At 37.9% G+C, this 27296-nt stretch overlaps 1 protein-coding gene across 1 annotated transcript in view; it reads left to right on the top strand.

The window, feature by feature from the left end:
- MYBPC3 (myosin binding protein C3) overlaps nt 1-27296 on the top strand; it is a gene marked incomplete at its 3' end in the record, with an annotated part of 60783 nt that overhangs the window by 8711 nt on the left and 24776 nt on the right. The window contains exons 2-20 of the mRNA XM_082000173.1: nt 50-316; nt 2876-2971; nt 3248-3334; nt 3482-3630; nt 4595-4712; nt 6123-6171; nt 7421-7465; nt 10515-10571; nt 15593-15616; nt 16363-16529; nt 17377-17509; nt 18178-18302; nt 18917-19022; nt 22526-22692; nt 23074-23239; nt 24177-24283; nt 24595-24624; nt 24811-24947; nt 26485-26562. Coding sequence (XP_081856299.1) covers nt 50-316; nt 2876-2971; nt 3248-3334; nt 3482-3630; nt 4595-4712; nt 6123-6171; nt 7421-7465; nt 10515-10571; nt 15593-15616; nt 16363-16529; nt 17377-17509; nt 18178-18302; nt 18917-19022; nt 22526-22692; nt 23074-23239; nt 24177-24283; nt 24595-24624; nt 24811-24947; nt 26485-26562 — 2108 coding nt within the window. The remainder of the gene's footprint in view (nt 1-49; nt 317-2875; nt 2972-3247; nt 3335-3481; nt 3631-4594; nt 4713-6122; nt 6172-7420; nt 7466-10514; nt 10572-15592; nt 15617-16362; nt 16530-17376; nt 17510-18177; nt 18303-18916; nt 19023-22525; nt 22693-23073; nt 23240-24176; nt 24284-24594; nt 24625-24810; nt 24948-26484; nt 26563-27296) is intronic.

Raw genomic sequence — 27296 nt, 5'->3', positions numbered from 1 at the left:
ACGCCACAATTGCAAAACAGATTTTAGTGAGTCCTCTCTCTTTTTTTAGTTTCTGCATTTACCAAGAAGCCAAAGACAACAGAGGTGACAGCCGGAAGCACAGCTGTGTTTGAAGCAGAGACGGAAAAAGCCGGCATCAAGGTGAAGTGGCAGCGAGCTGGCACAGAAATTACTGAAAGTGAGAAATATGTCATCAAGGCAGAAGGAAACAAGCATTCGCTGACAATCAATAATGTAGGAAAAGAAGATGATGTGACATATGCTGTCATAGCTGGAAGTTCCAAGGTCAAATTTGAACTCAAGGTCAAGGAACCAGGTACAGCGTTTCCTAAGCAATTCTAATTTTCTAAGCAATTTCCCACATGGAAACTTGATGAATGAAGTCCATGGAAATCAGCCTAACTCAACACTGTAGAATCTCCCTACCAGCAATACATCTGTTTTCCCCAGTTATTTGAAGCTACTCATTAATATTAAGCTAAGTAATACTTCTCCTGTGATTAAGACACCCATTTCCAGATGTCAGAAGTCCACACAGTGGAGATCACAGAGGAAATCTCAAGGCACCTCTTTAGAATTCTCCGTCAAGCTTTTCAGCTTAACTACTGAAAAGCAAAGCAAAGCTAGTCTAACCTAACCTGACCTAAACTAAGATGCCTGCATCTTAGGCCTGGTATTTTATTTTTTAGAAAAATATTTTATTTAAACAAAAAATTGCAACAATTGACAAAAAATTTGCAAGTCACGCTGCAATATTTTTAGGAGCTCATACATTCCTAAAAACTGTCTCAAAATCGCCTGCTAATAAAACTACATATTTCAAGAGGGATTTGAATACAAAGAGTAACCTTTGTATTATTTCTATGTCACCTATCGTTACTACCTCTGTACATGTTAAAAAATCAGTTTGATGGGAAACTGAAAAACTTGCCCAGGCTTTTCCTGGGAAAACCTATAAAGAGCCAAATTCTCTGGAACGTTATCATGAAAATTGTCTGAAGATGCTGAGGACAGATAAAATCACTCATTTTATTGAAACATTTTGACCTTCATGGTCCCTTTTTTCCCCTCCAAAATGGTCCTTATCTACCCACTTCTGGTATTTTAATTTTCCCATTTTATTTTGGTGAAAAGCCTTAAACTCAGATTGTTTGTAACATCTCCTCTCCTTTGCTATCACTGTTTATTCTAGCAACATGATGGTAGTGAGATCTTCCGGTCAGCTGAAAAGATACTGGTGAATATTTAACAGGAGAAAAGACATTCTGTTCCAGATGAAAAGACAGTACCTGACAGGTTATGAGGAAGGGGAAATCCTAGTACGGATTAGGACAATTTAACAGCTGTTATAGCATGTAAGAATATGGTCCTGCTGACTCTCTCATCCTGAAAGTAAACAGGTACATACTACACTAGTTGTATCTTCCTCATTTTCTTTCAGGTTAGTAGCAGGTAGAGCCTGCTACAGGCAGACAGCCTACAAATAACAGAGTAACTGAATTTGGAAGTGTAATCATTACCTAAAAGCAATACAGCTCTGACGGGCAGACACTGGTGATGGAGATTTCAGGATGCCAAAGGAGAGATAACTTTCCTGTATACATTATATATTGATGCCTCAAAATAAGCCTTTTCTAAACGGCTACACATCTAAGCTATGGAAGCATCTACGCTACATTAGTTAGAATAAGCTTTAGTTCTTTCCAGTAAAAGTTGAGTTAAAATTTATTTGGAGGTGATCCAATGGGATACCTTCTAACAATAGAAGTGGTAGAATTTGACACTTAATTATTAAAATAATACCAATTTAAAATCACACTGTTCTCTTTCAAGACACAAATAGAGTTTAGGGTAAAAGGCATACATTTTCTGAGACTCATATTCATATGTTCACAGATAAGTGTCTTGTTTTTCAGACCTTACTAAGGTCGGATTGTTAAAGGGTAACCGGATTATTATTTTCACAAACAATAATTTCAGCTCTTCATTATCAAAAAAATGGAAGCCTAACCTGCCCAGACACAGCCACCTCCCTCTGTGACAGAGGAGCCGCTCAAATTAGTCATCACATGGCACAACAGGGCCATAAATCTCTGGTGGAAAAGACATTGCAAATAGCTGGGAAACTGCATGTGGGACCCGTGTGAGAGGTAGGCAAAGCCCTTTGGAAGTGGCTCCACTACCTATGGAAAAAAAAAAGGAGAATCCTTCTGCAACTGATCTGTTTCAAGAAATTCTACCTCCCTCCATCTGCCCCAGTTGCTCACTCCTACTCCCTTTTCATACATTTCTATCTCCTCCATTGTGCCAAATGCATTTGCCTGAATTTGTCTGTGAGGTCATGGTTTAACTGAGAGGCCATAAAGTTCCATGAGCCAGGGGAAGAAGTGATAGATGGATTGTAAAAATACTTTCTCCATATTGATTTCCAGCATTGTCTAGAGCTTTTCCCAAGCCGCCCACAGCAACAGCATTTGGAACACTACATTCCAAAGCAGAGTTAAACAAAATCTCAGGAATAAGTGAATTGCTTACAAAAATAATTAATTGCATCACATGTCATTACCTTTTCTATTTAGACCGCTGAAGTTAACATCAAATAACAGTGTTACTCATCAGCTGACAAGTTTCTACACTTCAAGACTATAGAATTTAAAAACCCAGACACCAGTTCTTCCCAAGCTCAGCAAAAGAGCCTCATCATCCAGTTTCAGTAGGCCCCTTCTGCTTCCAGCACATCCTCTAAGTTCTAGAAAACCACAGCTCGTTTCTCTGCATTTCCTAACATATATTAAAAGCTGTTCTTCTGAAAAATTTCTTCAGAAAGGAAGTTGAAACATGAGTTTCTCTAATCTTGGCTTGCATTCATTTCCAGAAAAGAGTGAGACAGTCACTCCCGCTGAAGCTGCTCCAGCCCCAGCTACCTCAGAGTCACCTGCTCCACCAGTAGAAAGCAGCCAAAGCACAGAAGGTAATAACCTTCTTGTTATTAACTAACACTGTTATCAAGCCTGGTTCATTAACAGAAGGGAAGAACAGGAACAGGGAATCCTTAGAGTCAGTGGCGTAGAGACGATAGCTGAAAGCAGACCACTAGTGATGTATGACAGAAAAAAGAGAATAAGGACTCTCAGAGATAGAAGAAACATATTGAGATATTTTGAAATGACTTAACAAATTCACTATATAGGCTGTAACAGAAGCTGATACAGAAAGTTCTAACTAGTAACTCTGATATTTATTTCAGTTGCATCTGCTGGGACTCAACCAGGAGAGCTTCTGGACCCCATTGGGCTCTTTCTGACACGACCCCAGGATGGAGAAGTTACTGTTGGTGAGTACAAAATGTGAGTCAAGTGATGTTTGTAAACTGTACCTGTTGCTTGACTAATTAGCTCTCCATGTACAGGATGACAGCAGTGATATAACAAATAAATTAAACACTACTCATAAGCTTATTTTAACCTACTTCCCTTACAAGGTGGAAACATCACATTCACTGCCAAAGTGGCAGGCGAGAGCCTGCTGAAGAAACCATCAGTGAAATGGTTCAAAGGAAAATGGATGGACCTGGGAAGCAAAGTGGGGAAACATCTCCAGCTACATGACAATTATGATCGAAATAAAAAGGTACAATTGGCAGAGTAACGTTGTCAGTCTTCTAGACACTAATCTTTAATCTGGGGAAAAAATAAGCTAAAGCAGGAATGTTTTTATGCTAAGGTACCCTAAGGACACACAATGCTGTACTTATGCATAGAAGTCTGTGTTTTGACCATGCAGACGAGAGACAAGCACTACATGCAGACGCTTGCCTACCTTATCTATAGTGAAATGAGAAAATATCTGGAGGAGTAGGAGTGTGGTTTTGCACTATCTACTGCAGTATTCCCTCCATCTTCCTCTCAAATAATAGATACTCATTATACTTAAGAGGAAACAATAAATCAGACATATTTAGTTATGGTCTATCTTGGTTTTAATAGATCAAGCATTCAGCTATTAGTGTTGGAATTTATTGTTGTCTTGCATTGTTTAGGGTATTTCAAATAGCTGAGTAAGATCCATTTTTACCACAAATGCATTCAAAGATACACAAACAGGAATACAAGAGAGTCTGCACCATGACTTCTCAGCCTGTGTAGTATATGAAACACTACTACCATCTCCTGGATGGAACAGAACAGACTTGCTCACGTTATCCACTCCTTTTGCTGAATTTTTAAATATACTCTGTACATTCTGGGTAGAGGCTGTGTTTGTTTAATGAAAGCTCTAGTCCTGTTTCCAATGTACATGCAATTAGTGTATATGATGACTGCGGACACCAGCACACCAGCATAGTTTGCTAGTACAACACTGTAGTCTCTGGCAGGCCTGTACTAATACTCCCTAGCTGTTCCTGCAGAGTTTGGGGGATATAGGTAATTTTTATGACAGTAAAAAATTACATATTCAGAAGGTTCTTAATTCTAAAAGAACACGGCAGCATATTTCATCCCTTGTCTGTTCCTCTCTGTGCCTTAATATGCTGCATTCTCTCTCACCACTTCATTTTCTAACTTACAAATTCTATCGCTGGTGTCTGTTCCAGGTGTACACCTTTGAAATGGAAATCATAGAAGCAAACATGACTTTTGCAGGAGGGTACAGATGTGAAGTGTCTACCAAGGACAAGTTTGATAGTTCTAATTTCAACCTGACAGTCAATGGTAAGATGAATTCCTGCCACCTCGTTTCTTCCTTCTATTATTTTATTTTTTTTCCTACATGCTCACCAACAATTCTTTCTGATACATAGTGGCTACTAGACAAGCATAGATCTGAAGTGTAGGCCTGAAGAGCTACAGATACACTTACAGAGGCTCACAGATGAGGACTGGGATGGGTTGGCAGAGATATAGAGCATTAGAAGTAACACTTGGATGTCATCCAAGTCAGAACTGTGGTGGTCTTAAAGAAAGCACACAGAAAGATGCAAATCATCCCAACTTTTCTCTGGCTTTATTCTGATTTCAGCTCCATTCTCTCATGATATTTAAATCCACCAGAATAAGAGAGAGGACTATTCTTACTTTGGCAAAAGCTCAATAATAAAAATAGATACTTGAAAAGAAAAAAAAAAGGGGGAAATTGGAAGGTTTAGACATGTGACGCTATTATCAATTCCTTTCTTCCCGATAAATTCACCATCAGAAGCAGCTTGTGATATAAAACTGCTTTAAGATTAGATGACTCATTTTACATAATATATGGTGCCACCCTCTCGGCTGCTGTACTGAAAAGCTTATCAGCAATTGAGAAGGAAGTACATTTTAACATCAATTTCCCCCTAGTGCGGAAGAGTTTAGGCAAAACAGTATAAGCATGGATCACCTGAAACAGTTGAACATTTGGACCACTTCCCGTTTCAGTGGTTCTGTTGAAGTGACTGCAACATTAATTTGTGTCCAGCAACCAATGAGCCTAATATGCAAAGAGAAAAGTTTATTGAAGGTACTCAATGAGCAGTGTTCATTTTTTCATTTTTTCTAGTTGGCTGTAGGACTATAATACTTAGGAGCTATGACTGAGAACAGTTTTTCTCCCAGTAGTAGCAGTACACCTATGCACACCAAGAGAAGCTTAGCACAGAGTAATAAAGTTCTCTCTATGCAACACCTTCGAGGGAATTCCTATACACCTCTGTGTATTTCCAGGAATTTACCTTCGCTTTCAGAGGATAGATTACAACTTATTACTAGTAATAAATTGTATTACTAGTAATAATATTCAGTTGATATCCAATGGTTTAAATACCCTGTGAAGCCAGTATTGAAACTAAAATTTACTGCCAGGAGAATTGACAAACAAGAGATAAGATAGTTCATCATGCTGCAGGTTATTATGAAGCATGAGACAGAATTCAGTTATACATGAAACACTGGATGTTGAAGCTAATTAATGAAAGCTACATGTTTAAAGATGATGTTTCAATCTTTCAATATGTAATTGTTCGCTATTTATAATATAAGAAATATAGAAAAAAATGTCTGCAAAGGAAAACTTTAGAAATAACACTGTATTTTTGCATTGTTTTGACCTGATCTCCCATTCTTCTTTGTCATTTTCTGTCACATCAGAAGCACCAATAACTGGAGACTTGGATATTCGCGCTGCCTTCCGACGCACGTGAGTATGTACAGTAGAAACTTACGTAGATCAGATTATACTTCCATGCGTAATTCATTACTTTCCTAGACAAAGCTAGTTAAAAGCAAAGTTGTTGTATAAACAAGCACAAAGATAGGGATGTCTACTAGGAAAATATTTCTATTAAGAAAATTTTTCTACTATTAAAATATTAAACAACTCCTAGAAATCATCTAAGAGAGTTTAGACTTTGTACTAGCATAACAATCATGCTTGTCTTCAATTATGCAATTGATAATGTGTATAATTCTACCAAGAACTTCAGCACTTTTTTTCCAGACCTGTAAAGAGCACTCCAGACGTAGACCAATAGAGAAGGAGAAGATTCTGTGTAGTGCCTAGTCTTGATTTGATCTGGCTTGAGGAACTAACATGTACCTTAATACAAACATTTGCTAAACAAAGAAGTGGAGTTTGATGTGATCTTTGTAAGCAGCATATCACTCATAATATTAATACAATCTTTTTGATTGTTTTCATGTTTTATAATTATATTAATTGAATGAAGACAATGATATTCTGTCTGTGTAAAAACTCAGATATATGTAGGTCTTAGATACTAAAGACTGCAAGGTATTGAAAAGATTATTCTCCCCACATCTGTAATACTCTCTGAGTTGATAGATCAACTTAATGGAATAATGTTCCCTTCTATCAGTAAAATTTGCAAAATTGGTTGGTTTTTTTTATTTAGACATTAAGAACATGTGTTTTTTCATTGTTGAGTATTTGTTATCCCTTTGTGTAATTCAGTGTCTGTTTTAGTTTTTATATCTTTTTGCAAAGTTACTAGACCAAGGATATTCTAACAGTTATCTATTTCTATAACATAGGACACAAATCATCTGCGGCAACTCCTTGCGTCTTTCCCTATAAGTGGTATTTTTACAGATTTTTTAAGAGTTTTTTTAACATCCTATCACAAAGAACTAAAAAAGAACTTGCAGAATTTATCTACAGACAAATCCATCTATAGGTAGCTGTGATGCCTATTAAACAGAGGACACTCAGTGCATAGCTGCATTGTGTTATTTGACTGCAGTGAAATTAGGCTTCAAGAGTTTCTCTTCTTGCTAGCACAATTAAAAGAATTTAGAATCGGTTCAGAGTGAGCACAGTGTCAGCAGCTTCAGGCTGTTCAGATCTTCAGTTTCTTCTATAAGAATGGAGCCAAATTTTGAACTGAATTGTTTACATCTGAAGCTTTGTCTTTGATACCCTCACTCAGGAGCCTGGCAGGAGGGGGGAGACGGATGACTTCAGCCTTTCTCAGGTAGCCACCGTCTGTGTCAGTAGACAAATTCAAGTCTAACAATGAACTGCCTCTCTCTGCTTAGGAAAAGAAAAAAAAAAAACCAACAAAACAAACCCACAGAACTAGCAGCAGCTTAAATCCCAAATAAATCATCATTTATAGTATGCAGTATTTATATGAGACAAATACATACAAGTAAGTAGTAATGTAAGATGAGTATAAATAATGAAAAGAGTAGTTTGATAGTTCAGTGAGAGGCAGATTCATCTAGGGAAAAGGCATGTGTTTGGCAAGTGGCATCTTCTCACCGTGTTCAGAAGAAAAATAGTAGCTTCAAATTGTACGCATGACTGTCCCCTCTGTTTTACCTGTTTTCCTCTCTACCGAGCACATCCTGACTAAAATTGCCACTACTCACAGAAATGTACCAATACACATGTAATATGAAAATCTGTTGTTTCCTAGCACACTCTTTATCCTAGTATCATTAATTTCCCACCCTGTCCCTTTTGGTCCCAGTGTCTTCCACCATAACGAAAACAGGAACTCTGAGATTAGACTTAACTCTATGCATGTTAAAGCAATAATTAGGGTCCTATTCTTCAGAAAAGCTAAGCATTGATTACTGGGCTTTCCTGAAAATCTGATTTAAGTAACACCTGGGAAGCACTAAGGTGACTAGTTATTCTCCCAGCTGTAGATTCTGATTTCATGAATATTTGGTCACAAGAAGCCTTTTGCAAATTTGGGATTATACTAGTGATTTTTATTTACATTTTATGTGTGCAAACATTGAAAATCTTCTGAAAGTAGGAAACAAAGTGGCCAAAAATACACTTTTCTGTTTGAGCATTATACCCAGAAAATTATCCTTTCCAGTACTGTACTATCTTGAAAGTAATCACAGAAGTAAAACTGGTACTTTCTTAATAAAAAGGTCTCTTTTCACAACATATTCAAAATTACACAGATTCAAAATTGTTACTTATTCTCACTAGCCTTTCATTGTCAAGCAAGCACAAGAAGTTTGGCACTTGTTTCTCTTCCATTTTATTAAGAGTACTGTTACAATTCCTATCCTTTATCTGTTGAGGCTGTTTTCTTACTTTCTAAAATACTTGTTCCTGCACTATTGAGTTTGCCTGACATTTTGGTTTACACTTCTACAGACAGACTGATTTTCTCTGAAGCAACTAGCACTGTGTATTGGCAGAGGCAGCATATGGGCTACCACTACCACCAACACAACAGAAAAAAATAATTTCTTTGTATAAAACAATAATTAAATATAAGGGGTTGCTGCTGGAAGAATCTGAATGCTGTGAGATTGCATCACCAGATTCTTATACTCAGGACAACAGAGATGTCAAGGAGCAGCTGAACATTAATGATGGGAGACTGACTGAGATGAAGAAAATCCACTTTGAGTTGCTAAACTCTGCCTGAATGAAAAAAAGACCTTTTTTTTTGCTAAGTCGAATAATGAATAGTCATGGAATGCAGTGTAACTCCCAATACTTTTATATCAAATCCCTAAAGTGATTTTTTTAGGAATTAAACACAAAGAAGTGATTTTAGTGACTTTACACAAAGTTTTCAGAGTAGATCTGTACCGCAAATGTTCAGAAGCACAGTTAAAACACATTTGATTCAGAACACCAGAAATACCACTGTGCATTCCATCTGAGTTCACCATATGTAACAGAATTAAACACAAAAAAACTCCTCCTTGTTCCTTCCTGTTCTCATGAATCATCACAACATTGCCATGATGCTCGTTGAACAACTGCATATTGAACCTCATCTCAGAATCAAAGTCACACCACAGAATTCCTCCTTGAACTCTCCCAAGCACCAATGATGTGACACTTTTTAAGTACAACGAATTCTGGAATCACAAAGAGCCTTAAGAAACAATTACAGCTGGGATAATAACAAGAAAAAAAAATAGTTATTTTAGATTGTAAAAAGTCCCACAAAAGAGTTTGGTTAAATACTGCCCCACACTGTAAACAATATCCACATTCCTAAAACTACAGCTTTCCAAAAGCAATAATGACTTTAAAGGAAAGTTTCTGCAACCTCTTTATGATAATGAATACACTCGAGATCAATATGACCACCAAATTAATACCCTGTACAACTTTATCCATAATCATATCTCTCATGAGACCCCACCTGGAATAACGTGTTCAGGGCTGGCGCCCCCGACTTAAGAAGGACATGGACCTGCTGGAGTGAGTCCAGAGGAGGGCCACGAAGGTGATCAGAGGGCTGGAGCACCTCTCCTATAAAGACAGGCTGAGAGAGTCGGGGTTGTTCAGCCTAGAGGAGAAGGCTCCAGGGAGACCTGATAGCAGCCTTCTAGTACCTGAAGGCACAAGAAAGCTGGAGAGGGACTTTTTACAAGGGCATGTCATGATAGGACAACGAGTAATGGCTTTAAACCATTAGAAAGAGGGTAGATTTAGACTAGATATAAGGAAGAAATTTTTGACAATGAGGGTGGTGAGGCACTGGAACAGGTTGCCCAGAGAAGCTGCGGATGCCCCATCCCTGGAACTGTTCAAGACCAGGTTGGATGGGGCTTTGAGCAACCTGGTCTAGTGTCCCTGCCCATGGCAGGGGGGTTGGAACTAGATGATCTTTAAGGCCCCTTCCAAACCAGATCACTCTATGATTCTATGAATCAGTACAGAAAAAATAGAAGTTCATTAAATAGATTTAAATATTAAAATATATTTAAATATTTTAATATAAGTTCATTAAATATATTCACTTCAGGATATGGTTTAGTGGGCATGGTGGTGTTGGGTTCATGGCTGGACTTGATGATCTTAAAGGTCTCTTCCAACCTTAATGATTGTGTGGTTTCTTAAACCTGTATGAAGACCAATATGGACAAAGAGCCTAACTAAGTCACCTTCCATGTCAGTACACATTCTAAGTCATTCTAAACCCATCTACTACTCCCCTACAAAAAATATATTGTCTGCATAATGAAATAGTCTGACAAGCTATTCCCATTTCCTTCTGAAACTAATTATGGTTTTCTGTTACCATACAGTACCGAGGGACATGAAGAAGGTGGAGAGTTTAACTTTAGTGCCCTACTGAAAAAGAGGTGAGTAAAATTCCATAGACTTGGAGAAATAAAGTAACCAGCTTCTATTGAACAACTCTGAAAACACTAAAACTAGAACAAGTAAAAGTTTCATAAATTCAGAATCCTCGTCATTTTCCTAAAGCAGCTCTAATTGGAAAAAGGATGACAGGTAATTATAGCAGCTTCTTCAAATACTCAGCATTTGCTGCATTTTTGCTAGGCTTATACTGGAAGAAAAGAAAAGAAAAAAAAAAAGATTGATCTTTCCTAAGATGGAGAAGGCCAGGATTAGGGTAATTACATGCTTCCACCAGCACTTTTCATTTAAAAAAAACAACAAAACACAACAGTTTATAATACCTGTCTATAATGCTGCCTTATTAAGAATTTTCTGTCTTAAGTTTTCAGAATACTTCACATCAGAGAGCTGGGAGGACAAGTTAAAATGTTACTATTACACTATACAATAATATGTTATATATTATAAGCTGTTATTCATACATACAAAAAGATATTCTATGTTGTATAAATATTATATAAATACCTTTTACTCTTCCAATTCTAATTCTTATTCTTGCTTCTACTTTTTTGGGTGGAATTTCCTCTCCCATTCTCATCCTTCCTTGCCGCATCTGTTTTCATACCCTGTCTACCTATGGATTTCTCTTTTTACCACAATCTTAATCTGGATATTCTGAATTCTGCTGTTGCCAACAGAGAGTAAGATTTCTATTTCACTGTATTATAAATGCATGAGTCAAGCTGAATGTAAGAACAATTTGAAATACTGCATGCATCTTTATCTTTCTTACGTACAGAGCATGACAAAAATTAGATAATATGAAAGAAAATTATCAGACACCGATTTCTGAGACAGAAATGCTTTTAAAGACTTAGTAGAAGAGTAGACCATTCAATACAAATCAATATATTTCTCTGAACGTCCTTTGGTTTTCACAATCACTTTCTTTTATAAGCAGTTTTAAATTGTCCTTGAATTTACAGATTTCCTCACTAGCGTGCTGCTTTAAATTGCTATTGTCATAGAAATTAAAAACAGAAAAATCATTTGCATAATATGCCTGTGGGTGCCTCTCGAATATGCGCTGAAATTTTGTTCCACCCATCCTTAAAAATGTTAACTGAACGTATTACTGAAGTCATTTATTCCATAAATGTACAGGCTTCTCTATTACAAAACATTTCTTTTTATTGCAAGTAAATTATTCCATTTCTCATTATCATCCCCTTACTCCAAGTATGCTTCTTTCTGTTTATGGCTCCTGGCCGCTCACTCTGTCTTTCCAGCTCCTGAAGTTACTATAAACACTTGTCTCCAGAATCACGTCTTACAAATCTAAACTTACTCAGTTTAAGTTTTCACAGTCAACTACTTGGGTGAACGTTGTGAATCTGTGTTCAGCCTCTGCTCAGGTATTGGTGTCACTTTATATAAAAAGTGTTTTATTTTCACAACGGGTACAGGATCATATAGACATCTGAAGTAGCTTGATTATGGAAGGCAATAAAGCCACAACAGGCTCATGTTTCACCCAGGTTAAGTCACCCAAACTTCAGTGGGGCAAACAAGGTCACATAGGTATACAAAGCCCTGTATTATGCAATGTATCCAACTAGAACTGAATTCTGGCTTTGCAGTAACACTACAGCCAGAACTCTCAAGAGGGCCAGCTAGACACCTATCAAGTTTTCCATAGCTGACATCGATATCAAAGTTTCTTGTTTCATCGTGAACCCCAGAGAACTCTGCATTAGAATTTTTTTGTAATTCTAAAGTAGGGAAAATAGGCTTTCTGAATAATGGCAGTAATCAAAACTGTACGGGTTTGAGAGCTCCAATAGAGTAGTTGTACACACATTCTAACTTCTATAGAAAATGTAAGGCCAAAAAGAATAGTTGATCTCTTTTTAAAAATTTCAGATAAATGGAGACCAACATGAAAATATTTGCATAATTTCATAGAGTGACTCCAGCTGGAATGAAGTGCTAAGTACTGTGAACCCCTTTCCTATCGCCTTTCCCTTCTGTTTTCATAATTAGTTTCGAGCAGTGATAGAACTCTAAAAAGCAGTGAAACTCTCCAGTATTTCCAGAAATGTTCAATCTGTAGGTTTAGCTATTCACTATTCGTTAGACTAGAAATATAATTCATTAAAAGAAGCTTGTAATTTCACTGCATTTTATCAGTGTTTTTGACCTTTCTTGACTTACAAATCTCTGTTTAGTGAATTTAAGCATAATGATAAATTCACTGCTCCTAGTTGTTTTTCACAGCCACTTTAGAAGTAATTTCTGAATCCTTCAGGCTTTGCACACCGCAGGCTGAAGACCACTCCTACATTAATGAGCACAAATAGGCATAAAAACTCATCATGGAATGAAAGTATTCTCCACTAAAATAGAATAGGAAAAGGGACCTCATGCTTGAAGAACTCCCAAGAGATATGCAAATTCATATAGAATTGAAGAATATTCTTTTACCACTCCTGCTTTGTCCCACCTAATTTACAAGTGCCCCTCAATCCAGAGGTAATGAACATTCCTGTTATAATAAAGGGAGCTTCGTTTAATACTGTATCTCCTATCACTGTAATTTAATTAACTGGTGTTGACATACAGATGTCATGGGCCAAGGAGAGGTTATTGGGAAGAGGAAGGGAACAGCTGTCACAGAACTATTAAATGGGATAGTCAGCAGAGACCTTGAAGGAGGTGACAGCTGACAGGGTCCAATCAGTTGACAGTAATGGGATAGGAAGGAACCATCTCTGGGATGTACAAAACTATTTTTAACCCCTCCACATATGTTTAAAACATATCAGCTGCATATTCCATTTACAGCACGTTCACTAAGCTGCTTCTTAATGCCCCCAAGTGCATAGTTAACCTATGAGGTGATCACGCTGAATACGGATCCCCAACATCAGGGAGAGTAGCGTAAGGGTGGGAGAAATTTCAGGAGTCCAAGTGCTCTATTACTTTTTGTTCACTGCTTAGTTCCTGTTGGTAGTGGAAGAGTACAACCTAATTGTGGAAACTCTGTGTCTTTATGGGATCAAAGGGAATGTTTTAACAAATACAAAATGATGAAAAGGAGTATGGGGATGGGGAAACCTTTGCACAGAGGCAGAGAAAGAGATTTTTTTCTTTTCTTTTTCACAGCTCATTTAAATACTACACAAATTACAACCTTTAGCTTTTAGTACCATTTTACATGCAATTGACAAGCCTTTCCCTGTAATGAGAAAATATTAGTATTTCCAGGGAAGAGACTATACTCTTGCTTATGGTCAAATTTCTTGTATTTCAGCTTGTGTGCACCAAAACACTATTGCCAGATATAACAATGGGATGACACTGAGTAATGGAAACGCTAAAGCAAAAATTAAGGACGTTCCCTCAATAGTGAGATATAGTAGACTGTGGAATTGCTTCCAAACTGGAAGATTTTTCTCATGATGTATTTAAAAATAACCCACACAAAATATTTTTGAAAACTCCATGAATAATCCTGTCTGCAAATTTTCAGGTAAAGGTGTGTATACAGATGAACATATAAATAGGTAGATAGACAGACAGGCCACCAATATTTATATAATGCCTGAGGGAAAACAATAACATTTGAATCTGTTAAGTCTTTCTTATTTCCTATGATTTTATATTTCCTTTTAAGATACACTTTGCTCCACAGAACATTTATTGTACTAGTACAAAGAACTCAGCACGTATTAGAAATATTATATATTCCTAGTTTTATGTACTTATATATCTATACCAATTTGTATGTATTTAGAAATATTTTAAAGTTCTTCACTGATGTGGTTAGGGCAACTAACCCAAGAACCGCTTGTGCCTAAAAGAAAAATTCTTGGTCTATTTGGAAAATCAGTTCAATTTTCCTGCCTTCTGCTAGGCAAAAATGCAAACCATTTGTAGCTGTCCCAGACTAAATGATAGATATATAGGCAAGAGGAATCCTGATTAAATTTGTGGGTGATGTTGATGCACTGTTAGTTAGGACAAAGCAAAAACTCAGTAGGCTGCACTTATGGCAGGGAGTCCAAACTTCAGATACACTTATCATCAATACAATGAGTGCTAGTGAGGGCTTAGTGAGGGCTAAACCACTCCAGAGATATAAGATATTGCACGCCATATTTCAGATCAAACTCGCTGAGCTGAAATCCTCTTCTCTTGCTTCCCTTCTGTTCAAGAGCTACAAGGGTGCTGGAAATCCCAAGCCTGGGCTGCAGTACTTTAATAAACATAGCGCTCTCGTTACAAGCAAGCCTTTTGGGGGCAATGAAAGGAGTACCAGAAATGTGTGGTTATATATTTGCTGTCCAGACTGACTACTGTCATGCTTTTTAAGTAGTAATATCTCTCACAGACTAATGGGACTGTTCTTTTCCTGAAAAAAAAGGAAATACGCCCAATAATTCTCCACTTTTCTCTGCATTACCTGCTGCATAACTTGTCTGCTTGTTGGGTTTTACCACCGAACGTGGCTTCGTTATAAGGGTGTGTTCTCCTGCACTGGAATCTGCTTGGTCCTGGTGATGTCAGAAACAACAGCCACAGGAATTTTCTTTTCCTAAAGATATTTTCAAGAAAATGTTACTTCTTTCATCCTTCCTCTGTTTACCAAAATGCAAACCATGACAGAAAACAACCCCATGACAACAGGGCAAAGCAGAGCTATTTGCTTCCCTGTAAGGCTATTAGCCATAATTAGAAACGAGCAGAAGTGCTTACACTTATAGTATAAATTGCAGTGGAACTGTACAAAGCGTGTGAGTGAGTTTGGTTTCAATAGGGAACAGCACTTTTCTTAAGCCTATTTCAGAGATTTTGCATGAGCTCCTTCATCTCCTTGCTACTGACGCACCGGCATGTTCTGCTAAAGGTGAAGATGACACTCGTGGCTCTTTTGTATTAACACGTGATGCTCTCTTTCTTGCCCTTCGGGATGCTCCATGTTTTTCCAAACTGTTCTCTGCATCATTCTGGAGTACAGCAGCTTCTTGCGTTCGGCAAATCGGTAAGGTTACGCCATTTTTTTTTCTGTTTATGAGCTTTTGAAGAAAAAATACAATGACAGAAAAAGAACGCCTTTCCCAAAGCCAGACAACCAAATTTTCACTTGGTTTTGCTAAACCAAACATTCATTCTTCCATAATCACTAGTTCTTTGGTTAAACTATAAAATAAGTAGCCCATTGTGAATATTGTCTTGTTTGCCACTACTCACCAGTCTGTGTGTCTTTATGTTTTATAGATTGCTCCAGCCAACAATTGTCTTTAGAATAGATGAAAAATATTTTAATGATCTGTGTTTCATTTTAGTGAAAGGAAGAAAAGTCCTGAGAAAAGAGGTCTTGATTCTTATTACCATAAACTAACTGCTTTGTTTCTAAGGCATTCTCAGGCTATCAGTTCAGTTCCTTGCTTTGCCACATGTTTTGTGTATGACCATGACAGGAAAACAAGTCTCCTTGTGTTTCCATTACCCATGGCTAAAGGGAAGTTAATATTTACTTGCTTTCGCTATTAGAAAGTAAACCCTTCCGGAGAGTGATTGAATTTTAATCACTGTATATATAAATATAAGTAAAACTAGTCACCAGTTTTATTTCTTTAATTTAGGTAATAATACAGTAAAAATTTAGACTGCTAAATTTTTTATTAAGAAATGGCTTCATCAAGCCAATATGTAGCTTGCCAAGCCTATGGCTGCTTTTAAATCCTCTCAACAGTGGCGTTCAGATACTCTAATCCCTTTCTGCAGAGGTGAAGCAAAATCTGAATCACAATCTGATGTTGATGTCTGGGAAATCCTGAGGAAAGCTCCTCCTTCAGAATATGAGAAAATTGCTTTTCAGTATGGTATCACAGATTTGCGTGGGATGCTGAAACGCCTCAAACGCATAAAGAAGGAAGAGAAAAAAAGTACAGGTTGGTGAAGCTGTATTTGTGCCAAATATATGTGTTCATATCTTCTTCTCTGGGAGTTCTTCGAACTGGACAGCAGCCAGATACAAGAGCAGGAGAAACAGGAGTTTCCTATTCCAACACTTACACAGTCTTTACACGTGAAATGCTGATTACCAAAGATTAAAGCTGTGCCCAAAGCTCTGAGCTACCTTGTCCTGAAACTCTGGGTATTCTGAACCTGTTCATTTCACTAGTTTCTTCTGCTCTGCCCCTTACCTTCCCCCGAACATAAAACAACGGTACCCCCTACTTCTCCCACCCCCAAAACTGGTCAGTACGTCAGGCATCGGTGATACATTAAATGTAAAAAAATAAATTTAATTTCCACTGGGATGATACATTTGGAATTCTTGAGCCTGTTCTAGTCTTGTGAAGTATTAATTACCTAATTTTAACTGATTTTTTTAAAAGTCTGAAACAGAGAAGGCGAGCTGCCATTCATTAGTACTGAGAAGATCAGGATCATTTTCATACATGGGCAGATGTAGCTGTAAGTCTATTTAGGATGTGTTGAAGTACATAGTTACATCTGATTTAGAATATTCTGCTTGGCTTATTTTAGCTTATATCACATGCTTTTCTTCCTATGTTAAGGAAAAACAGAAAACAGAACAGGATGAAGAACAGACAGAAATGGTAGAGATGCAAATAGGGATGCAGAAAGTGGGGAAAGTTTAAGAAGATGGTAAACAACAGGAAAGGGAATGAAGATTTATTTTCCTGACAGAGAATGTAAAAAAAAAAAAAAAGTTAAGTATAAAAATTATTAAGATTTTTTTTTTTTTTTTAAAATCATTCTTCATCATAGCATTCCTCAAGAAACTGGATTCAGCTTACCAAGTGGACAAAGGGCAAAAGATTAAATTAATGGTCGAAGTTGCCAATCCGGATGCTGATGTGAAATGGTTGAAGAATGGACAGGAGATCCAAGTGAGCGGCAGGTAAACTTGAAATATAGGAAATCCAAAAAGGAATGAGCTACAGCTTGGACAAAGTGGAAAAACTAGCTTTTCTTAGAAAGAAAGGAATAAAATAGGGAGAAATGGGAGCTGAGAAAGAACCTACATGGTGCTTTGGCTCAGCGTCAGTTGGCCGTTCTCATGACTTTTTCTTTTTCTTCCCTCTGCTCTATGTTTCTACGCGTGGAACTGGATGCTTACATACATAGCAAGTAAGTCCTCAGATTATATTCTGATCTTTACATGCATATCCAGGGTTCAAAATTACTTTCTCATGATATGGGATATACTTCTGTGTAGCTTATTTGGAAAACCAATTTCCAGCGATTTTGTGCTGAAGCCATGACAAAGCATTTTAAAGGTAGCCAGGTCTGTTGTATGGCTAGATGGTAGAAAAGTATCCAACACCATTCGCAGGAGTTTCCATATCTCACACTCGTGTGAAGATGTCTCCGTAATTTCCTACGCTAGTTTTTCAAACATTACTGCTGTCGGCTGCACCAGGACAGGGATACAGGGCTTGAGTCTTAACAAACCTCACCACTGATGTCAGAAAAAAAGTAGGAAATTTTTTCTTTGTCAGGCAGGGGAAGACAGTGCCTGGGTCCAAAAGAGTTACTCTGATAATTACATTTAGATTCTCTTTTCAGATATATTTTTGAGGCTGTTGGGAATAAGAGAATACTGACCATAAACCACTGCTCTCTGGCGGACGATGCAGCGTATGAATGTGTGGTAGGGGAGGAGAAGAGCTTCACAGAGTTATTTGTAAAAGGTGAGCAATGGTAGCAAAAAGAAAGAGATCTCCCATAACATTTAGCATCAATTTACTGTCACCTTTTCTACTCTCAGATTAGTTCATCTCATAGGAAAGGAAATTCTCAAACATGTGAACAAATTCTGACATCTATTGAAGTAGATATTTCTCTTACAGTTAAATGAAGGAAAATTTTCCCTGTAGCTGCAACTAAGAATGCACAGGAAAACCGCACCGTAATAATTCTCATTTGGAAAGCAATTTACATCTGCACAACAATAGGGCTAGAAGCATACTTTAAAAATTTGAGCCCACTCAAGATAAACACGTGCCTCAAGCTCTACAAGCGGATCAAGTAGTACAGAAAACTAATGCCTTCAGTTTAGAATTTCAGAACATATCTGAAACCTGATTAAAGCTGTGTTTGTGTTCTGTCTCATGAAGCAAAAACCAAAAAGTCATTTGATCATATTGATAATGTGATCAATCGTAGTAAATTTTAAGTTCCGACACAGAGAGCATCACCATCTATTTGGCCAGGCGCTCTTCCCATGGCGTGCGGAGTGGTGAAATCTACCTCTGCTCTTCCGTCTTTCAGAATATCATTTTAATAAAAGTCTCTTCATTTACAGAACCTCCAATTCTGATCACTCGCCCACTGGAGGACCAGATGGTGATGGTTGGAGAGAGAGTGGAGTTTGAGTGTGAAGTGTCTGAGGAAGGAGCTACTGTGAAATGGTAAGGGAATAGAAAAAGGAAAAAACCAAACAACAAACAACATGAAACCATATCCCTCCGTGGGACATTCTAGGACCAGTGTTTGTGGAGAAGAGTTGTGGAATAAAAAGAAAGAAGGCATCCTACATAATTGCTTCCAGGAAAAGATTGATCCTCCTATACGTCAAACACTGAGGAGGAACTGAGAACCCAGAATATCGCAGAAAACCGATTAAGTATAGCTACTTTATAGCGTCTCTAGAATTTCTTGTTCAGTGCTTACAGGAACCTACTGACTGTACTGAGCTGTTAGCTTAAAAGTTTTCTAAACACTTGACCGTAATGTCTAACTATTGCCCAGACTAATCAGATCTGTATTGTGATGAGTTTGCTGTACTTTGTGGAATCTTCTGGTCTTCTCAACTGCAGCGAGGTGAGATTTTTAAGTATTTTTTCTTAGACAAAAGCTAGTGCCTCTTGAGACAGAGAGGCAAGGTCATTGGCTTTAACATACCTGTCGTGGTGACCCTGCAAAGCCAGTCATTATGCATACGCAGCCAGCAGGGTTAAGATGACAAACATTTAGACCATAGAGTCCATTTTTTGTTGGGCATTCCAGCTGAGCGGGAGCTGGAAGGTTCACGCTGCTTGGGCAGGCACAGCAGGCAGTGCTCACATACCAGGTCTTAACGCACACTGTTCTCACTTCATTTCTCTACCAGATGAAATTCTCGTGCGCTTGTTAACAGCTTCAGGCACATGGTTATCAACTGTTCCCACAATGCCCATGACATTCCTGGAAAGTGACAACCACTCATCTGCTCTCCCAAAGGAAGGAACTGAGAATTTAAAGAGAGCCCAAGAGCTAGTCCAGCGTATGCATTACACTATTAAAGCCACATGCACGGGCACGCACACGCTATTGTTCAGGAACTGCTTACAGATGCCTGGTCACAAGAGATGGGGACATCCAGATCTGTCCCTCTCAGAGCACAGTGCAGCTGCCACACTTTGATCCTCTGCCTTTGAACAACTCCCATACATCTTGCAGAGCTGGTATCTGTGGGATGGGCATTTGGTGTGACAAGGACAAAGCAGCAGCTGTCTCAGCCTGAAAGGCAGCAAGTGGTCAGAGAAACTCTTCAAATCATAGCAACAGAAAACTGAGCAGTTAGACATTTACACTGTATTTTACTGGTTTTATTATGTGAGACTCAGTCAATGCTCTTCGGCAACAAAGAGAGCATTTTGGACAATGGAGAGAAGTGTGCAGGGAAAACATGAAACATAGTATGGAGAAAGAGTTCCAGTTTTATGGCTCATTAGGGAAATGCTCAACAGTTTAAGCCACTAACTCAGGGCACCTGCTATAGCTCTTGCACCCTTTAAACCTGGGACATGAAATCACAAGCACATGAACAAAAGCAGTTATGTGACTTGCACAAGACAGAGATAAGGCTTACAGCCTCTTAGGCATGGCCATCAGACTAGGGCTTGGAGAACTCATTATGTGGGTCTCTTCATTCTAATCAGGAAAGAATGTTCTCTTGATCACCCAGAAAGGTCTCACATTATTATTATGATATTGATTACCTACGTGAGTGGTATCTCAGAAGACATTAACCAAGTTATCCTTAGAATCTAAACAGGAAATAGGAAATAATTTCCAGACAGAGAAAAGAGGCATCAAGTGGCAAAGTTGAGACCAGATATTTGATCTTGCAGGTGTTCAGGACTTGGATAGACTAAACCATAGCTGACCTACCCATTATTGCACTAGTTCTGCTTCAAGTGTGAGGCTGGACCAGATGACCCACGGTGGTCTTTAAATGCACACTTCCATGGTTCTATAAAATCCTCCACTTACACTTCAGTATCAACTGATTCTTCTACTTCACGGCTGTAGTTACAAAAACAAGGCCTATAATATTACTTAATATGAGGTTTTTCACGTTTCACTGCAGCAGTGTATTATATTAAGCCAAATGATATCTGGGAGTTCTTTTTGAGGTTTACAGGTTTATCACTCCACTATTTGTCAGTACACCCCTCTGCAAACACTCTGGTCATACCCAGCATCAGCAATGTGCTACTCAGTAAAACAAACACAAATATACTATTCCCTTCCCAGGGTATTTAAGACACTAGGCATTGCAAAGAGCCTATTTTCATTATTTAGACAAGACGTCAAGAGATGTCTTTCTTACCAATGGCTGAATAAGACGTTCAGATGTCTTTCATTAGCCACGTGTCAAAATAGATCACCAAAAAATAAATTTAAAAGTTCAGCTTTGGAACACTAGCCACAGTGCATGTGCCTGGTTTTGCAACAGCAGCGTGTTGAACTTTTGGATTACAGTCCATTCTCAGCAGTTCAGCAAAGGTTTACACACAAGCTGTAGGAGTCTTGTCTCTGCTTAGAGTTTTGATCATGTGATTTACTTCAACAGACTCTAACAGAGGCAAAAGGTTTTCTTGCATTCATCTACCTAGAAATTAGAGCTATAGTGTTTTAGTAAGTCCCTAAGTAGCATTTCAATTTGCTATCCTGTAAGCCCATTTGTTAATCTGAATAGTCACTGGTAACAAATAAGGGAAATAACACAAGACAGAAAGAAAATTTTTACTCTATTAGAAGCAATACCTTTTCTATTTCTTTTTCCACATAAGTCAGTATCAAAGAGAAAAATTGTTTCATTTACAAACTGCAGCAGTATTCAAGTAACATAATCTAAATATATTCATATAATATTGAAAAATATAAAATGCTACAAAAGGCGTAAGTTGAAGAAATTACAAAGTATTTTCTTGTAACCTGTTTATGTTATTTAGGGTTAGGAACAGGACATCTTTAAAATGTCTTAAGTATTTTTATGTGACCTTGACCTCTCTGCTCATTTCCCTTCATGACGACTGGAAATTACAATAATTAAATTTCCTCCCAGGCTGGACGGTGAAGCTTAATTTAGTAACGTCTTAAATATACTGTGGCATCCTTGAATGGAAAGGTCTACTAAATCCAAAATACATCTTCATTTAAATCCATCCTAAAATGTTCTTCTTTTACTGATGCCCACAAACGATGAATTTATAACAATTATAATTCACATCAGAAAAATTAAGGCTTTTAAGTCATTTCCCGGCAAGTCTCGTTTACCTTTATGGTGGCTTTTAAGATAGTAAACTCCCTGCTGGTGAAGTGTGTCTTTGTCCCTGTATCTTCTACAGCATTTAGCATACTTTCATGTTTATCTATAGTGTATAAATAGTAACAATCAAGTAATTCCTTGTGAGTGAACACTCTTGAACTAGAAGTCAAATACATAGTGAAAATTAATGGTCAAGGTAGAAGTATTCTGGTTCTGGTTCCACTAACAATTGTGCAATGGTCTCTTTTTCGCTAACTTGAAGTGCTGCAAAGATTGGATTTATCTTGTGTCTTCCAATCTCTAGTAACATTGAGCTGACTCTTACTCTCCTCTTCCAACCGTAGAAAAATGACTCAACACTATTTGGCATTACAGGGAAAAGGATGGAATTGAGCTGACACGGGAAGAAACATTCAAATACCGATTCAAGAAAGATGGAAAAAAGCAGTATCTGATTATTAATGAGTCAACCAAGGAGGATAGTGGACACTACACTGTGAAGACCAATGGTGGGATATCAGTAGCTGAACTAATTGTACAAGGTAGGCACCGGTAATATTACAGAACCAGAGAAGGTGGTAAATGAAACCAGGTAACTTTCTCTGGGATAGTGCATAGGGGTAGCATAATCCTGATGCCAGGGAAAAGGATGACTTAATAAGGGGCATAAGGTTTGCTAATGAAGACCTCAAGGAGAACTCAGACCTGTGTGCCGGATGTAACAGATACTCTGATAATAACTGGTGCTTAGCTATCGGCCCTGTTAAAGCTCCGCATGCTGTGGATTTCCCTTCATATTTCACCCTTCCACAAACAGCTTGCTCAGCCATAGCCTTTTCTACTCAGTAAATCCACACCAACTGTTTACTCACAGAGCTATGCCGATTTGTTGATGTGTGTATTGATTATTCTCACTATATCAGAGAAAAAGCTGGAAGTTTATCAGAGCATCGCAGACCTGACAGTGAAGGCACGTGACCAGGCAGTCTTCAAGTGTGAAGTTTCCGATGAAAATGTGAAAGGAATCTGGTTGAAAAATGGAAAGGAGGTGGTCCCAGATGAAAGGATAAAGATCTCCCACATTGGCAGGTTAGTCTTGTCTCAGAAAGCAGGTACAGGCTTGGGTGTTTGCATTACAGTCTACAGGAACTATTATCTCAGAGGACAGGAATATAAAACAAGACTGTGTCCTGGCTCCAGCTAAAAGGAAAAAAAGTTAAAAACCTTCTCATAGACAATCAACATACAGTGACAGACTTGCTTTGATACGCATGCAGCCTTTCTGCGTTGGTATGTTTTACGTGTATAGCATCAGGGGTACATCAGCAGAATTCATTCTCAGTTTTCATTAGGATTTCATGTTTTCTTGGTACTCAAACAATCTAGAAAATACATTGTTGATAACATTAAAATTAGCAGTAGTGTTTAGACAGATAACACGTATGTATAAACCCCTTCAGAAAAACTAGCGCTTCTATTAACACATACAGCTGTCAATTCTGTGCTCAAGTTTCTTAGCAGTCTGACTACTACTGGAAATGGAGACCAAGGAGATTCAGAAGGTACATAAGCATTACACATTAGGCAAAGTCTTCCTTGGTATTCCCTTTCCGTATTCTGTTTTGAATTGGCAGGGATGGAGCATCAATTTTTAGCTTGTTTTTCCAGAATTTATTATAGTCACAATCTGATCAACTGAAACCAGTCAGCTGTGTTACAACTGCCCTTGTAATGGTAAAGGACTGGACTAAAGCAGAGAAAGTGCCTCCTCTTTTCAGACTAGACTATGCATCTACCTTGACAAGAAACAGCCATTCATAGACAACATACCGACATGGATTTGCTTGAACACTGGAAGTAGAGCAGTCTACAGCCCTGGTGGATGTTGACTTAATGTTAGGGCAAGGGGAGAAGAAATAGTAATGTCTGTTAATATCCTATAGCCTGCACCTTGTCTCTTGAGATCGCCCTGTTTCTCCTGGAGAGGTAAGGTAAGGGAGCGGAATATGTTTGTTCACATTTCCAGAATCCATAAGCTAACTATTGAGGACGTAACACCAGGTGACGAGGCTGATTATTCCTTCATCCCTCAGGGATTTGCTTACAATCTTTCTGCCAAGCTTCAGTTTTTAGGTAAGTTATCTTAGAATATGTAATGGGAATTCCAGAAGGATAAAAAGATGGCATTAATCATGGTTATACCAGGAAAGAGTATGTAGATACCTCAATACAGGCACATTGCTTTTCCCTGTAACTTTGTGTTTACCATTATCACATCGTTCTACAGAGCCTGTTTTCCAGTTTATTGCATTAATCTGTTGATGTATATGCCTTGTGAGGTTTTAATGATGAATAGTTTTAAAATTACTTTTTGGGTACAGATGCTATGTAAATTCTCTTTTCTGATCCATATCTTCTACCCCCTCCCCCTTTCCCCCCCCCAGAGGTCAAGATTGATTTTGTACCAAGAGAAGGTAAGAACAGCAGCCATTATTTATATGTAAGTACACAGGTTTTCAATATCAAAGGAAGCGGTGTTTTTTTCATTTTTGTTTAATGTATGAATATTCACTTAATATTCATTTAATGTATGATTTTTTTTTTTCCATACAGAACACTCAAACTATATTTAAAATTTACTTTCTCTGCATTTGTTATAGAACCTCCCAAAATCCACCTTGACTGTCTGGGCCAGTCCCCTGACACTATTGTCGTGGTGGCCGGGAACAAATTGAGATTGGATGTTCCCATATCAGGAGATCCAACACCCACTGTCATCTGGCAGAAAGTAAACAAGGTAATGTGTAACCTGACACAATCTCTGAGGCAAGGAAGTCACAACAGGAAATTTATTTTCTGTCTCAAATCTTACTTTCATTTACAACTCTTAGTTACAAGCATTTTCATCTTCCTTTCATTTTTTTTAAACCTCAAAAAAAAAAAATTTAAATATCTGCAATGCAGTTATTTGGGATGTAGCTGTTTTTGTGAGTCATCCTGAACTGTTCTTCTGAATTACTGCCTGGTTTTTTATTCCAAAAGAAAGGGCTGAGTATATATGAGCAGACATATGTACATGCAGACAGTGGGATACCATACATATTTATTCTTTTTCTCTGAGATAAGAAGACAAGTAAATGATTCATCCCCATCACCTTCACCTGGTAGGATGGATATGTTCTAGAGATGGCAGCTTCTTTTTTAGTCTTTCTCAAGAATTCCACAGTCTGTGAAGAAAATGTCTTAGCAGACCACTGGGGTAAAACTGTATTTGGCGTAATAAAAATAGAGGACGCTTGCTATTTGCCCTCATCAAAGCAATTACAAAACATCAAAGAAAGAATTTAGAAGCTAGACACAAAATGTTAAGTGAGCTTCCTTTCTGGCTATCTCAGAACATTCCAACGCCTCGCCATCTGTGGGCTCTTGAGCTATAAGTAGCACAAACCACAGAAATACTTTGCATAATATTCTACAGCATCATTACAATTCCCATAGGTGTAGATATACAAAAAATAATATTGCCAATTATATTAATTTCACCAATCTAATATCTTCATGATTCTGCTGCATTCTTTGTTCTGGTTAGCATATTTAATAAAGCTTAAGGCTTTTTTCTGTAATGCAGAATTAGTATGGAAACGAACAAAAAAGCCACTTGTCTCCCTTTTGGGAACCAAGAGAATTTGACTCTCTCATACACCAGTGTCTCTGATAAAATGCTGATTGGGTATCAGACAACCCCTATATAGTGCTGTCTAAGGTGTGGGGTCTCAACATAGGAGTAAAATAAGCCAGTCTTGATTTGAAGGATATATAACATACACTTACTAATGAAATCCTAAACAAACAGGAGCACATCTTCAGAATACGCTGTTTGATGTGTGTTACAGTCCTGACTATGTTTCTGAGTGCTAAAGCATTTACATCAACTTGCTATCCCATTGTCACAGAAGGAAGTAATCCTTATTTTTGTAGTTAATCAAGATGAGTAACTAGTACCCCAGGACACAGACAGATTCACAACCAGTTATAATTCTATTGCATGAACATCACGCATTTTTGTTAAGCTGTAAATTTGGTTTTGCTGATTTATCCTTCTCTTAATTCACTGCATCTGATACATGTTTCCATTTCTGCTTTTTACTTTTTTATCAGTTGATTTCCTTCCCAAGTCTGTTTGCTCCCTCACTTTGCTCTTCGCTTTTCTCACACCTCCATATTCAACCCCGCTAACAAATCTATGGACTCTTCTCCTACGTCTTGCAGAAACAACTTTACTGCTCTGCTCAGAAAGACTTAGCTGACTTTCAGTGGTTTCTTTGTTTCTCTAGAAAACTGACCTTGTTCGAAGCAATGACAATTCCATGACTCCCCCAGAAAACAGCAGTGATTTAAACACCGATAGTAAGGTAAGTTCCTTATTATTTACGCAGATATACAAATATGCTTCGTGTTTTCCAGGTGAAAGGTCATATTCAGAAGGAAATAAAATTAAAGTCAGTAGATATTAAAAATGGTCAAGTAAATAGCACATCAGGCCCAACATCCGGCCTCACAATGGTAATTACCAAATACTTTGAATGGGCACAAGAGATCTGGCACGTAAATTTTAGAGTAAGAAAGATGCTGATTAAGGAAATCTCTTTCTAATCACCATCACACAGTGGCTGGATTACAAGGAATCAAAGCAGTTTTTTGAAATCTCTTTTTAATATATTTGCAAATGTTTATCCCTTCCCTCACCACCACCACCACTAACCTGTAAGCTTCAATAATAACTGCAGGAAAAAAAAGCACAAACTAGGACAAAATCTTACAGGACACAGGGAAATATGACAACGGGTCAAGACAGTGGACTGTGTATGTACAAAACAGTGAAAGAGGATTCATTTTCCAGCAAGTTTCCTTTTTGTCATAAATAACCTTACTTTGATAGAGTGCAAAATATTTTACATTTATTATGCAACAATAAACCTTTCTCAGGGCTAGGATTCTGCTGTACTAGTCACTATTCAGGCACATACGTGTTTTAACAGCTGCTGTTCTAAGTCTAAAGATGCATGGGCACATGACGAAGAAAGGAGTGTGTCATAAACGTACAGCAAAGTTGTGGTCATTATGTTTAGAGCTCAGCTCAGAGAAG

Source organism: Phaethon aethereus, assembly GCF_964289735.1.
Source record: "Phaethon aethereus genome assembly, chromosome: 5".
Lineage (NCBI taxonomy): Eukaryota > Metazoa > Chordata > Aves > Phaethontiformes > Phaethontidae > Phaethon > Phaethon aethereus.
Note: the sequence above shows the minus strand (reverse complement) of the source record. Positions and strands in the feature narration are given on the sequence as shown.